Source organism: Amborella trichopoda, chromosome 4 (assembly GCF_054954075.1).
Source record: "Amborella trichopoda isolate Santa Cruz 75 chromosome 4, AtrichopodaSantaCruz75HAP2 v2.0, whole genome shotgun sequence".
Lineage (NCBI taxonomy): Eukaryota > Viridiplantae > Streptophyta > Magnoliopsida > Amborellales > Amborellaceae > Amborella > Amborella trichopoda.
Genome location: NC_142339.1, coordinates 12,256,134 through 12,269,615, shown reverse-complemented (window position 1 = coordinate 12,269,615; position 13,482 = coordinate 12,256,134). Strand labels below are relative to the sequence as shown.

Genomic DNA, 13,482 nt, shown 5'->3' with positions numbered 1-13,482 from the left:
TATTGTTATTTTTCTGCTTTGGCATTAAAGCTTATACTTCTCTTTTTTGGCTTTTGACTTTGTTTTTTATTGTTTATTTTTTTCTTAGTTCAGTGGTGGGAATAAACGTAAGATGTAGGGCTGGCAATGTACCGGTCCGCCTGGCTGGCTCGGCCATAAAAAACTAGGGGGTATGGGCTATAAAAAGTGGCCTGATAGTTGGGCCACCACGGCCCAAGGACATGTCCGGGCCTAGGCTAGGGCTCGCTCAAGTTGGCCCTGCTGAGCCCTTCCTTTATTTCCCTTACTTTTTTATCTTTTATTTACTTTTGTTGCAGTTGGCCTTGCTTGCAAGGCCTAGGAAAGGGCAGGGGCTAGGCTAGGGCCTCTTCGACCCTGTCTGGTCCGGGCCAGTCTTGGGCCGGCCCTATAGGAACTAAGGCCAAGGTTTTCCCGGTCCTGTTGCCAACCCTAGATATGGTGTTAACATCAACTGCTCACTAGTTAAGCCCAAGCCTGATTCCTAGGGCTTATGGCTTGTATTCGTGATGTGTATCATGTTCCTAATAACATACATTGGAACATAAAAAGGAAATTTTGTTGGTTAAATGCAGATCAAGGACCCATTTCAGATTCCATCGTTGGCAGTAGTTCGACCATTGCTATTGGGTGCTGGAAAGGGAGGACCAACATTAGCGTGATGGTCTCGCCAATGGAATGTGAGGAGCTGCTCGAGAGGCTCTCTTTGGTCTCGCCACAAGAGGATAAAGCTATTATCAATACCGAGGTGGATGCAGTGAAAAGTGTCTCAGATGGTGAATTCCATGATTGAAACTGTTCTTTTCTTTTTTGCTTTGTTTTATAATTTGAGGCAGGTAGTAACTACCTGGAGTTATTTAAAAAATTGTATGCGGCATTTCAAGCTTGGTAAAATTTAGTTATGAAGGACGAGATGGTCAAATTGGTGGAGATTGGAGAGAGGGAGTGATCAGAGCCCCAAATTAAACAGTACCATTTGGTTTTTTTTTCTTTTCTTTTTGTTTTTGCGTAATTCAGTGGGGAAGACACGCAGGGGCGTACCCATTTTTTCATATAAATTAAAGAGTTTTTAACTTTTTGGAAAATTGTTTCATGCAGGTTGGTCCGCATTTCTAGTTCCCAAGGCATTAAAGTATCCATCTTTATAGGTGGTCCATCTAAAAAACATTGAACGTGTTCTAATGTATTTTTTGTAAAACTATTATTTTTATTTCTTAAAAATTATTATTTTTATATTCATGATCTTCATGTTAGAAATTGTCGTAAAGAATTGGGTGCAAAAATCAATCTCATAAATAGATTTGTAAGAGTCTTTTAACTCATTTCTACATGAACTCGTAGAAACTGTCTGCTAGCTTTTTTGAAGGTGTCCGTGGGTGGTGTCGACAAAATTAAAAACCGGAACATGGTAACTAACTAGTAGGGGGTACTACCAATGTGTATTTGCTGTGCTTTGTTGCTTCCTGCTTCTATTCATCAAATTAAGCCATTTCAGCATGTTTACATCGTATTTTGCGCGCCCAAAAGAAAAGAACCACAGGAAATAAGTTCCTCGCGATTTAGAAGCAAGAAAGCAATTTCAGATGTAACATTTTCTTATAGTTCACATATATGGGCAACAATCTGACCGACTTTCACAATCTACAAAACCAATAAAACCAAAGATATACATTAAATATACCATCTAAACCACCTTTACTGCCAACACTCGCATCAGCTCAGAATCCAGCACAGAAAAATGGACAATCCACAAACAGCAGAAAACAAATCACGAAGATCTGCAGCACATATTGCTTTTCACCGGTATCTCTTGGGCAGGTCCCGGGATCACAATCTTCTTCCCTGAAGGTAAAGGTGCATTCCCATTGCTCTGGTCCTGATCTGCAACAAGGTGTTTCTTGTTTACAATATTAAAAATCTCAGTCAAAACTGTCAAGAAAGCAGTTTCCACATTTGTTGATTCTAAGGCCGACGTTTCAAGGAAGAAGAGGCCTTCTTTCTGAGCAAATTCTCTGGCATCTTCAGCAGGCACAACCCTTTGGTCTTCGAGATCGCTCTTGTTTCCGATAAGGATTATGACTATGTTCTTATCAGCATGGCCCCGCAACTCTTCAAGCCATCGGGGGACGTGATCGAAGCTTTGACGCTTGGTTATGTCATAAACCAACATCGCCCCAACAGCTCCCCTGTAATAAGCACTGGTCACTGCCCTGTATCTGTTGGAAAGAAAAACCAAGAAAACCTAACTCAGGCACACCCACTTTACATATAAACACGTGTGCATGGGCAGTACTGGTGGTGTGTATATGAGTTTTTCCAATGCATTTGCCTTCACATATCAACCCTGACATTTATAAGAAAATTCGCATCTCTCAAGAGTAATAGATTGCATGCCCAAATGAAAATAAGATGCTCATCAAGTCAGTAAGCGATCAAAGTTTCAGTGGCGTACAGGTACAGCCAGCCCATACCACATGTACGGGCTGTGGAGAAAAATAAAGAAACACAAACGATAGGGAGACAAACTGACACATCATCTTGGCCAAGGCTAGAGTAGATCCACATTCCAAGACAGCTAAAACACAAGAACATGAAATCCCATACTGACTTGAATACTGCCATTGATCCAGTCTAGTTTTCTTCAAATTCCAACTAAAAAGAACAGAAAAGGAGGACAGCACTTTGCAGGCCCAAAGGAACAGTATTCTTTGTCTTTATTTTCAATTAATGCAAAAGAATGATCAATCTTCTCTGTGAAACTACTCCCCCCTTTCACGATAGTATAGGAATTTTTACTCAACTTTTAATCGAAGGCATATAAGAATCAATCATGAAATTCTTGTTGGAGAGTCAGATCAATTGGATATAGAAAATTAGTGCAGGACAAAGCCCTCTAAAACTCACAAAAGATATGAAGCTCCAGTCAGATTCTGAAAGGACCATTGGCTGGGTGAGCAGCCCTTGGAAATCATCTTCCCGAGCCTTTACCCCATCACTTAGACCAGAGAACTATGAAATGCTAGGGGGACAAACATCAAGGTCGCACTTTAGGCAATGCCTTGAGTCCTTGAAGACACATACCCCTGAGTTGACATCATTGCACGAACCCCTTAATGCAGAATTTATACCCTGTAAGGCTGGAACAAATTGTTTGGGCTCCCTCTTGCAAAGTTGTCTTATTTGTCCCTTCTTTATATTAAAGCCCTCGATCAACTGAGCAGAGCCATTTCATCACTATCAGGTCCTGGTTCACGCCTATACCAACCAAAAACCAGGTCATTAATTGGTTAGTTTATTTCCAGCAAGATGTTCACTCTAGATGATTCACATGAGAGGCATTCCATTACCCGACAGATGCTCCATTCGTAAGGAACAAGAAAAAACCACCAATCATTTACTCATCCACTGCAATGTGGATTCTCAAATCTGGTCTTTCATACTCAATCTATTTGACTGGGAGTGGGTCATACTGGCATAAACTCAACTATTTTACTCTTACTTTTCACCCCCCATACCCTACCCCAGGCCTATTACAATGGCATGGCACCATTTTTTACTTCATCTGCCATCTAGTTAGAGCAAAAATAGGTGTATTTGTTAATGTAAGGAAAGCTACATCATTGCTTACAAGGATCGAATCAAATTGACAATCAATTTTGGGCTCAAAATCACAAAGAACTTAGGGCCTATTCCTCAGAGGACCGGTGCTTCAAAAAGCGGACCGCCCAACGCTTGGGTAGCTGCCTAGGATGTTCTGGGGGCCTGGGTGATGCACCCAAAAAAGCGGATATCCTAGGGGGCCACCTAGGGGCCCAAGAAGCCACCTAGATGGCCGCTTGAACCGCCTAGGTGGCCCAGGGGTGGAAATGGCCCTTGTTTAGGGTATTTTTGGGTAATTTTTTTAATATTAAAAGTGCAAAATTTTGGGTTTTAAGTTCATTTGAAACCTAAAACCCATTAGAGCCTATTTTAGAGCAAAAAACCCAAAAAAAAAAATTCTTCTGGGCCGCTCAAGTTCTGGGCATGCCTAGAAGCTGGGCGACCTGGACCCCCCTGACCGCCTAGGTGCCGTCAACCGCTTTTTGAAACACTGCAGAGGACATCCAAGAGACAATGACAACATATAATATAGCCTAGACCTAGACAACCTAAATCTTATCACTGGATCTGATCCGAGCTAAGAGTTCATCAAGCTCGACTTTGATGGTAGCTCGCTTGGCAATCCACAAACAGTCAGCACAAGGAGCATCTTCAAAGATAGCTCAGTTGAGATCGTAATCACCTACTTAGGCCTACTAGTTGTAAAGGATGAAACATTTACAGACGGCCAGGCTTTGCAATTGGAGTCAAAGCATTCGATAGAAGTTTTGGATCGACCTAATCAATTGAAGGCAATTCCCAAACTGTCAAAAATTGGGCTAAAAGCTCCTCCCCTATATTTGGAGATTGGAAACCTTTTCAATTAGTTGGCATCTGCTGCTCCCTACAAGCGTCATTAGACACTCTTTGAAGAGAGCCAAGTACTTTTGTGTATTCCCTTGTCAAAGAAGGGGCTTCAATAACTAACCTTCTAATTACTAGACCACCCTCTTAAGGAGTTTAACTTTGTTCCCCATAACACCAGAATTCTAGCAACTAGTACATCTTAATCATATTGTTACATCGAGTTATTTCATCAATGAAAAAAAAAAGAATATGACCAGCTACCCTCCATAAAAATCACAATGATTCTTATGCCACAAAATAACAATTCATCAATTGCCCTCAATAATACACAGTTTAGAGAAACATATCTACAAAACACACAGTGCAATTTCTACTCATGCGTGAAAATAGACCACACCAAAGCCCCGGCAAAAGGCTAGATAATTTTTCACAAGAAGGATTCCTGCTCATCCCCACTTCAAAAATTTCTTTTTTCTTTCTGAATGGCCAATTAAGAGATTTTCTAAAAAAATGGTCAACAAAGAGATTGTACACTAATACACGTGAAAGCTTCCAAGCTTTAACAACATAGATGATATATTAATCTTATTAAAACAAAGATACCTACATTAATTGACTCAGAATGATAAAAAATACAAAACCTACAAAAACAACTTCATGTGAAACCTTTCTAGCAGAAACATGATCACTTCTCCACCCCAACCAAGGGACCAAGAGAGTGAGCCAATAAGTTTATCTGTGAATTCCAATATATGAGCCCATTTACCTATCATTAGTAAAGCTCCTTGACAGGGTTTTCTAAATCCGCCATTCCTAAAGGTGTTTACTTCAACTAGTGTGGCAGAGCTGCAATGTGAACTCTAAGAACTTTCAAAACATAGTAGCAACTCTTTCGACCTGGTAATCATAAAAGTATTGTTCCTTTTACTATTGTCCATTCTGATGTGAGGGGTCCATTTCATGTTACTTCAATTTTTGGCTATCGGTATTTTGTTTATTTTGTGGACGATTGCTCTCAATGTACATGGATCTATCTTATGAAACCAAAGATGAGTGTCTATCTTCAAGGTCTTCCATAACATGATCCATACATAGTTTGCCACTAAAATTAAGGTGCTTAGATCTGATCAATGTGGGAAGTATTGCATCAATGAACCAATGTTTTATTTGGAAGAGTCTAGATTAATTTTGGTTTTGGAATCATAATGAAGCTCTCTATAGTCTAAGAGTTATGGTCGTTTTTCAAATAGAATGTCTTCTATAGTTTCTGCTGCATAGAACAGAAGTTATCCCCTAAAGGATCATATAGTTTGACCCACCTCGATCCATTTTCTAGTGTTACTTCCAAAATGAAAGTTGTGCATTTCTAAGTCTAGTTTTCACAGAGCTATGCCTCATGAGTAAATTCCACATATTCAAAATGTTACGGCCTCGTACTAGAGGGTTGTCAGTTGCGGTTTCTGTTGCAGAGCAAAAAGTTCACTCCCAGATGATCAAGTGAATCTACCCACTTAGATCGATAATTTTGTGTTTCTTCTTGAACAAAAGTTGTATAATTTTGAGTCTATTATATCTGGGAACAAATCCCATAATTTAATGTTGAGTAAGTTTAAATTTATGTCCAAATAAGCGCATAGTGATCACTTTGGAAATCCATAAAATTTAGCGGGATTGGACCCTACTCTCGTCCCATCTTGATATAGTGAATGTGCATAATTGAGATGCCACTTGTTGTACCTAACACGTCTCTAAGACGATACGTATCATGTATGACATGCTTTTGATATGATTTGTGTGCATAAGAAGCATGACTCTTGTCAATTAGGTGATATACCTCTTGATAAGAATGTGTATGTAACATGCCACAAATTATTCATGATATGCCTCTATTATGTCATCTGTGTATGACAATATGTTTTTGATATAATTTTGATACGACACTTGTGGCATGCTTTTGATAAGATATATGTGCATGGAGACACGCTTCTGCTATATGATCTATGCATGGTGACATTCTTCTGATAAGATATGTGTGCATGGAGACATTATGGCTGATTGTCAATTCGGGCGGTAAGGCCAATCAATATGCCACGCTTCCGACCCTCTCCAGGATCTCAAAGGGTCCGATGTAGCGCAGGCTCAACTTTCCTTAAACTCAGTGACACAAGCCCTTAGCATATCTTCCCAAGTTTGGATGGTCTTCTCCGATTGCCCATCAGTCTGGAGGTGAAAGACAGTGCTAAAGGTGAGTCTAGCCCCCAAGGCTGATTGCAGAATATGTCTAAGCATGAAAGCATGGCACCTAGATCTTATTTACTGGCCTTTACAGCTCACTTTGTTAATGTTTCCTCCATGTAAAGTGATAGCCAGTCGTGATTGGAGTGGCATGTCTTGGTGGTCATGTTTGGGGTCCCTTACCCCCCTTCTGTTGAACCTTTATTTTGCAATGAATATTTTGGTTGGCAGTCTGGCCATATAGTCTATTTTGATTTGGTAATATGTCTTGATGTTGGTCCTTTTGTGCTTTGGACCTATATGTAATATTTTGGATTGTTGTATGTATTTTGGGACTTGTTTGTCCAGCAGACGATAGTTATGTATATTGTTTTTTTTTTTTTTTTTTGAAAACTTTCGTATAGAACCCTAATTCCTCCTATTATTTCATGGTAGACCCTCTTTCCGTTTTTCTTTCAAGCTGCATAAAGAAATCTCTTATCTCTCTCTTTTATAGACTTTTGACCATAAAAATTAGCCCCAACAAAACTTTTTATACCATTTCATCCCAAAAACAATTTTAACCCTCTTTTTTCTTTCCACCCATTAAAAAGGTTTTTGGGTTGAAATGGTATAAAAGATTTGTTGGGGCTAATTTTTATGATAAAAATCAATAAAAGAGATTGGCAATCAGACATCATAAAGAATCATAAGGATTTCTGGCGACTTTTTGGGCCACGAATCATCAGGATTTCTCAGGTATTCCACGAAGTTTCTTCTTCACCCAATGGACTCAAGTCCTCCACTATCACCCGAGATTGGCAATCAGACATCACAATTGGCAACCACCACCCCAAGGATACATCAAACTCAACTTTGATGGTTGCTCTCTAAGGAACCCAAGCCCCATAGGGGCTGGAGGGGTCTTCGCAATCATCTTAGCAACAACCTCCTTAGTTTTTCAAGTACATAGAATTTATGGACTCTAACCATGCCGAAGCTATGGCCATTTGGATTGACCTAAAACTCTTTAATCCCTCTTGGGGTCCACACTTAATTGTGGTAGGTGACTCCGAATTTGTTATCTCCTGGGTAAGGAGAACGACTGCACCGCCTTGGTACTTAGCCTCAATGGCTGACGAAATTGCTCACATATGCAGGGATATGAACATAAGGGGGTGCTAGAAGTGAAGGCCAAGGACTAGTGCAACCCGGGCCTGACTCCTTTTTTGCTCAGGACCAGGGGTACATGGCATAATATGGCTCGCTTTTTGGTTTTTCTATCTTCATGTATTTTTGCAAAAGCTTCATGTATATCCTTGTAACTAGGCGTCTCTATAAGCCCTTTGTGTACATGGTAGGCTAGCCATTTTTTATCGAGTTACCCTCTCTTAGGGTGATCTCGTACTCTCTCCTACCTATAATACTCTCCTTTGCATCTCTCTCCCAGTAATACAATGTTAACTTCATCAAAAAAAAAAAATCAATAAAAGAGGGAGATAAGAGATGAGGGGGTAAGGTGAAATCTTTAGGGGTTTTCTTATGCCCCTTGAAAAAAAAATGGAAGGAGGATCTACCATGAAATAATACGAGGAATAATGGTTCTATACGAAATTTTCCCCTTTTTTTTTGTTTCTTTTGTGGTTGGCTTGATACCATAAATTCCTTCTTTTTCAAGGTGTTGAGCGCACTCCAACCAAAGTGGCACGCACAACCTATGGTCGTGGCCCCACGCCCTACAATCCTACGGCGGGCCTGGGCCTGGCCCTCTGTGGGTCTGATGGAGATGGCAAGGAGTGGGTCGTGACAAAATGGGGGTATATATAAGTGTGGGGGAGCATGGTGGCTTGTGGGTAGGGGTCATGTAAGTTATGTATGTATAATATCTCATCATATAGTTATCTCATATATATTAATGTGAGTATGCATGTCATGGCATGTATTATGCATTCATGTGGTCATAGTTCATGTGTTAATATCATCATGTAATCAGATATTTGTGTCATGCTATCATGTTGCCATAGGGTCATGCATGGGATCATTCATAGATACATCCATCATACATGGGGAATACAATGATGGGGGTGGAAGTATGCATGTGCCACATGGCACTCAAGTGAGTATGCATGGGGGAGAGAGAAGGTATGCATGAGCATGCATAAAGAGAGTGCATGTGTGTAATCATTGTGTAGGGGGCATGCATGCATTGGGTGGGATTCGTGCACGTAAGAGTGTATTCATGCATGGGGATGCGGGTGGAAAAAAAAAATTCGGAGTATGGATCATGACTTTCTAACGGTAGCTCAAATCTGAGCGATTTTTGTACTATCGAAAAACTCATGATCCCTACAATAACACAGTACCACTCAAAACACCAGACAGAGATCACATGCTCTCTCTTTATGCATGCTCATGCAAGCCTTCTCTCTCCTCCTGCATAATCACTTGAGTATCATGTGGTACATGCATGCTTCCACCCCCATCATTATGTGCCCCATGCATGATAGATGTATGTATGAATGATCCCATGCATGACCCTATGACAACATGATAGCATGACACATAAATATATGATTACATGATGATATTAACACATGAACTATGACCACATGAATGCATAACACATGCCATGACATGCATACTCACATTAATACATTAATACATATGACATAATCACATGATGAGATATTATACAAACATTAGTTGCATGATCCCTACCCACATGCCACCATGCTCCCCCACACTAATATATACCCCCCATTCACTTATAAATTAGGTTTTACTCTTTCTCCTCACCCCTTCACTCCCTCACGTGCCCCTCTTTCCCCCTTGTTCTTCTTCTTCTCCCTTTAGCCATTAAACTCCACCAAGCCCATTAACCCCATAAACCTTAAACCTTTGAAGCTTGAACCCAATCCACTTGAAGCTTGGCAACTGAAGTGGAGCTTGTAGAACATTTCATCTTGAGGATTTCAATTGGAGCAAGGCAAGTAGATTTAGTTTTCTATGGTTTCATGCTAATGTTAATACATGTTTCTTTACTTAATTCAAATGTGAAATTCAAGTGTGTGTGTGTGAGTGTGGGTGCATTCGTACTAAAATTCTGTTGAAGGGTATTCTGATTCCCAGAATTGTGGTCCCTGTTTGAGCGATTGTTAGGGTACCTTAAACCTTGCATTAGACCATGAATCTTGGTGGGTCAGTAGGATGTTAAATGTATTTCCACATGGAAAAGACCCCTTTTTAATATCTCATGTAATTTGAAAGCTATTAACTATTTGTTGAAGCATGCCATATCATTGAATTGAAAATCCAGGTATTTGACATATTTTTCTATGTGAAGCTTTAGACTTACCAAAATTTACTAGAAGGAGATGAAACCACTTTGAAATGTTAGATAAATGAGTCTAGATTAATTTTGGTTTTGGAATCATGATGAAACTCTCTATAGTCTGAGAGTTATGATCGTTTTTCTAGTAGAATGTCTTCAGTAGTTTCTGCTGCATAGAACAGAAGTTACCCCCTAAAGGATCATATAGTTTGACCAACCACGGTCCATTTTCTATTGTTACTTCCTAAATAAAAGTTGTGCATTTCTGAGTCTAGTTTTCACAAAGCTATGCCTCATGAGTAAATTCCACATATTCCAAAAGGAGGGCCTTTTTACTTGAGGGTTGTCAGCTGTGGTTTCTGCTGCAGAGCAGAAAGTTCACTCCCAGATGATCAAGTGAATCGACCCACTGAAGTCGATAATTTCGTGTTCTTTCTTGAACAAAAGTCGTATAATTTTGAGTATATTTTATTTGGGAACAAGTCCCATAATTTAATGTTGGGAAAGTTTAAATTTATGTCCAAATAAGTGCATTGTGCTCACTTTGGAAATCCAGAAAATTTAGCGGGATTGGACCCTACTCTTGTCCCATCTTGATATAGTGCATGTGCATAAAGTGAGATGCCACTTGCTCTACTTGACACGTCTCCCAAACGATACTTATTATGCATGACATGCTTCTAATAAGATATGTGTGCATGGAGACACGCTTCTGCTATATGATCTATGCATAGTAACATGCTTTTGATAAGATATGTGTGCATCGAGACACGCTTCTGCTATATAATCTATGCATGGTAACATGCTTCTGATGAGATATGTGTGCATGGAGACATGCTCTTGTTATGATCTAATGAGATATTTAGGTCGGCAACTGTGATTTTTCCCTGCTCTCTATGATAGGATCAGAGTTCGGAGTCTGTGTGTTTAGGTGGTCGCTCCTCCAAAAACTTATGTGAGGCACTACTCATTGGGACCCCTTTGGTAGTGTAGCGCTCTCTCGCCAAAAGGGCACATGAGAGGGCAATGTCTTGCAATTGCAAGGCCAGTACCTATCAATTTCTGAAACACATTGCAATAGGGTTGTGTGCATGTGTGAGGCACTACACAACGGATTGACCCATTGGTGGTGCTTCTCTCTTAGTTGTGATGGTAGAGGCTCTACACATCGGGATTTGATTGGCCCGATGGGTGGAGCTTCTACTTCAAGAGTTAGCTTGGTATCTCTTGATCTTGATCATGTTTGCAAGGAGATTGTGGACATTAATCAAGAATGGTACCTGGTAACTTGTAGACCCTAATAAGAGAAGAAGTTGGTTAGTTGCAAATGGGTCTACATTATAAAGCACAAGGCCTACAGTATAGTTGATAGATACAAGGCACAATTAAATGCCAAGGGATTCACTCAAACTTATGGAATAGACTAACAGGAGACATTTGCTCATGTGGCTAGGTAGCTTTATTCAAGTCCATTTGTCTTTGGTAGGTAACTTAGAGCAGCTGTTGGATCAATTGGATGTCAAGAATGCATTTCTCCATGAGGAGTAACATAAAGAAATGTACATGGTACCTCCACCTGCATCTCAAGCCCGTAGGTATGAGGGAAACATTTGTAGATTGAGAAAGGCCATTATGGATTAAAGCAATCTCCTCGAGCTTGGTTTTGATAGATACAAGGCACAATTAAATGCCAAGGGGTTCACTCAAACTTATGGAATAGACTACCAGGAGACATTTTCTCTTGCGGCTAGGATGCTCTATTCGAGTCCATTTGTCTTTAGCAGCTAGCTTGGAGTGCCTGTTGGACCAATTGGATGTCAAGAATGCATTTCTCCATGAGGAATTAAAGAAATGTAACTGGAGGGTACCTCCACCTAGATCTCGGGCTCGTGGATATGAGGGAACCGTTTGCAAACTAAGAAAGGCCATCTATGGATTAAAGCAATCTCCTCGAGCTTGGGTTGAGAGGTTTAGTAGGGTTGTTCAAAGAATCATGTATACTCGAAGCCATGCTGAAAACTTATTTATGAAGCATACCAAGCCTAGTACTACTACTCCAATTTCATATGCGGATGACATTGTTGTAATAGAAAACCGCTCTTAGGAAATTCAACAACTTAAAAAGTTTTCTAGCAAGAGAATTTGAAATAAAAAAACCTAGGTCCATTGTGGCAACGGGTAGGGTATGGGTCAGGTCCTGCTAGACCCGGACCTGGACCCGAATAGCATGAGATGGACCCATACCCTGACACAAACACGACAAGTCCAAAGTACCCCATACCTATATGCGAACTCAAAATGCTGGTTATGGATCCAGGACCCAACCCGTACCCAGAATGATAATAAATCACAGAGAATGAACTGTAAATATTTTTCACAATTTGATAAAGTATTTCAACTAAAGGCACTAACATTACACACAAGAGAGGACTTCAGCAAGAATATCATATAACTTCAGAAATGGTAGAAAGAGAACCAAACTCCATTGACAAAAAATAATGCAGAAAAAGCATCAATTCATATCGTAGAAATTACTGGATTAAAAAATTGAATCACTTATAGTATAGAATGATCGCATGAGATACATGACCCCAAAGCCCCAGAAATCTTAATTATAGTGTGCAATAAGCAAGATAAAAAGGGAGCTATTAAAGGGAAAATGCACCAGATGCTAAAAGTGTCGAGGATCCAGGTCCATGATCAGGGTCCCGTACAAGAGGGATGTTGGATGCAACAATTAGGGTTTGAAACCCATATCCAGCATAAACAAATGGGAAGGAAGATTAGATAGATTGAGAAATGCATCTCTGCAACCTCCAATCATCTGAAACCTCTCTCTCTAAATCCTAATCCACCTTTCTATAAACCTCAGCCAACCTCTCTCTCTCTCGATCGAGTCTCCAAAGAGGGGAAAACCAGTCGGTTTCTCTCTAGTCGGACTCCAAAACTCCATTTCATATTTAAAGTCTGTACCTATCATTAATTCTCTATCTCCCTCTCTTCCCAAAGCTCCCTTTCACTTGAAGCTCGTGCCATCACTCTCTCTCTCTCTCTCTCTCTCTCTCTCTCTCTCTCTCTCTCATTCTCTTATACTCTCTTATTAATTAAATCCGAGTCGGGGTTGGGTTGGGTCCACAAGAACCCGTACCCAACCCGTGCCTATTTTCGAGTCCTGGAAATGGACCCTACCCGCCGGGTCCAACTGCTAGACCCATACCCGGGCCCGTGTCTGGTGTACTCGACAGGTCCCAGGTCAGGTCCGGGTCCATGACCTTCTTAAGGAGACAAGAAAGGTTGGGGCTAAACTGATTAACACTCTTATAGAAAAAATCACAAACTTGATGACCAAAGAGGTGAAGATCTTAAAGATAGATCTTAAAGATTTTGGCATGTTTCAAAGACTAGTGGGTGGACTGATATATCTTTCAATTTAAGCACCCAGACACTGCATATACTTTGAGTGTGATTAGCCA

At 40.3% G+C, this 13,482-nt stretch overlaps 2 protein-coding genes across 3 annotated transcripts in view; one reads left to right on the top strand and one right to left on the bottom strand.

The window, feature by feature from the left end:
- The window catches only part of LOC18423173 (uncharacterized), a 57,722-nt gene extending 56,774 nt beyond the window's left edge, over positions 1-948 (top strand). For both annotated transcript variants that reach the window (XM_088863687.1, XM_006827781.4), the window contains one exon: positions 594-948. In XM_088863687.1, coding sequence (XP_088719813.1) covers positions 594-811 — 218 coding nt within the window. In that variant the 3' untranslated portion in view covers positions 812-948. The remainder of the gene's footprint in view (positions 1-593) is intronic.
- Positions 949-1,576: 628 nt separating this feature from the next.
- Positions 1,577-13,482, bottom strand: part of LOC18423172 (ras-related protein Rab11A) — a 29,804-nt gene continuing 17,898 nt past the window's right edge. Inside the window, exon 2 of the mRNA XM_006827780.4 lies at positions 1,577-2,234. Within this exon, the coding sequence (XP_006827843.1) occupies positions 1,787-2,234 (448 nt within the window). The 3' untranslated portion in view covers positions 1,577-1,786. The remainder of the gene's footprint in view (positions 2,235-13,482) is intronic.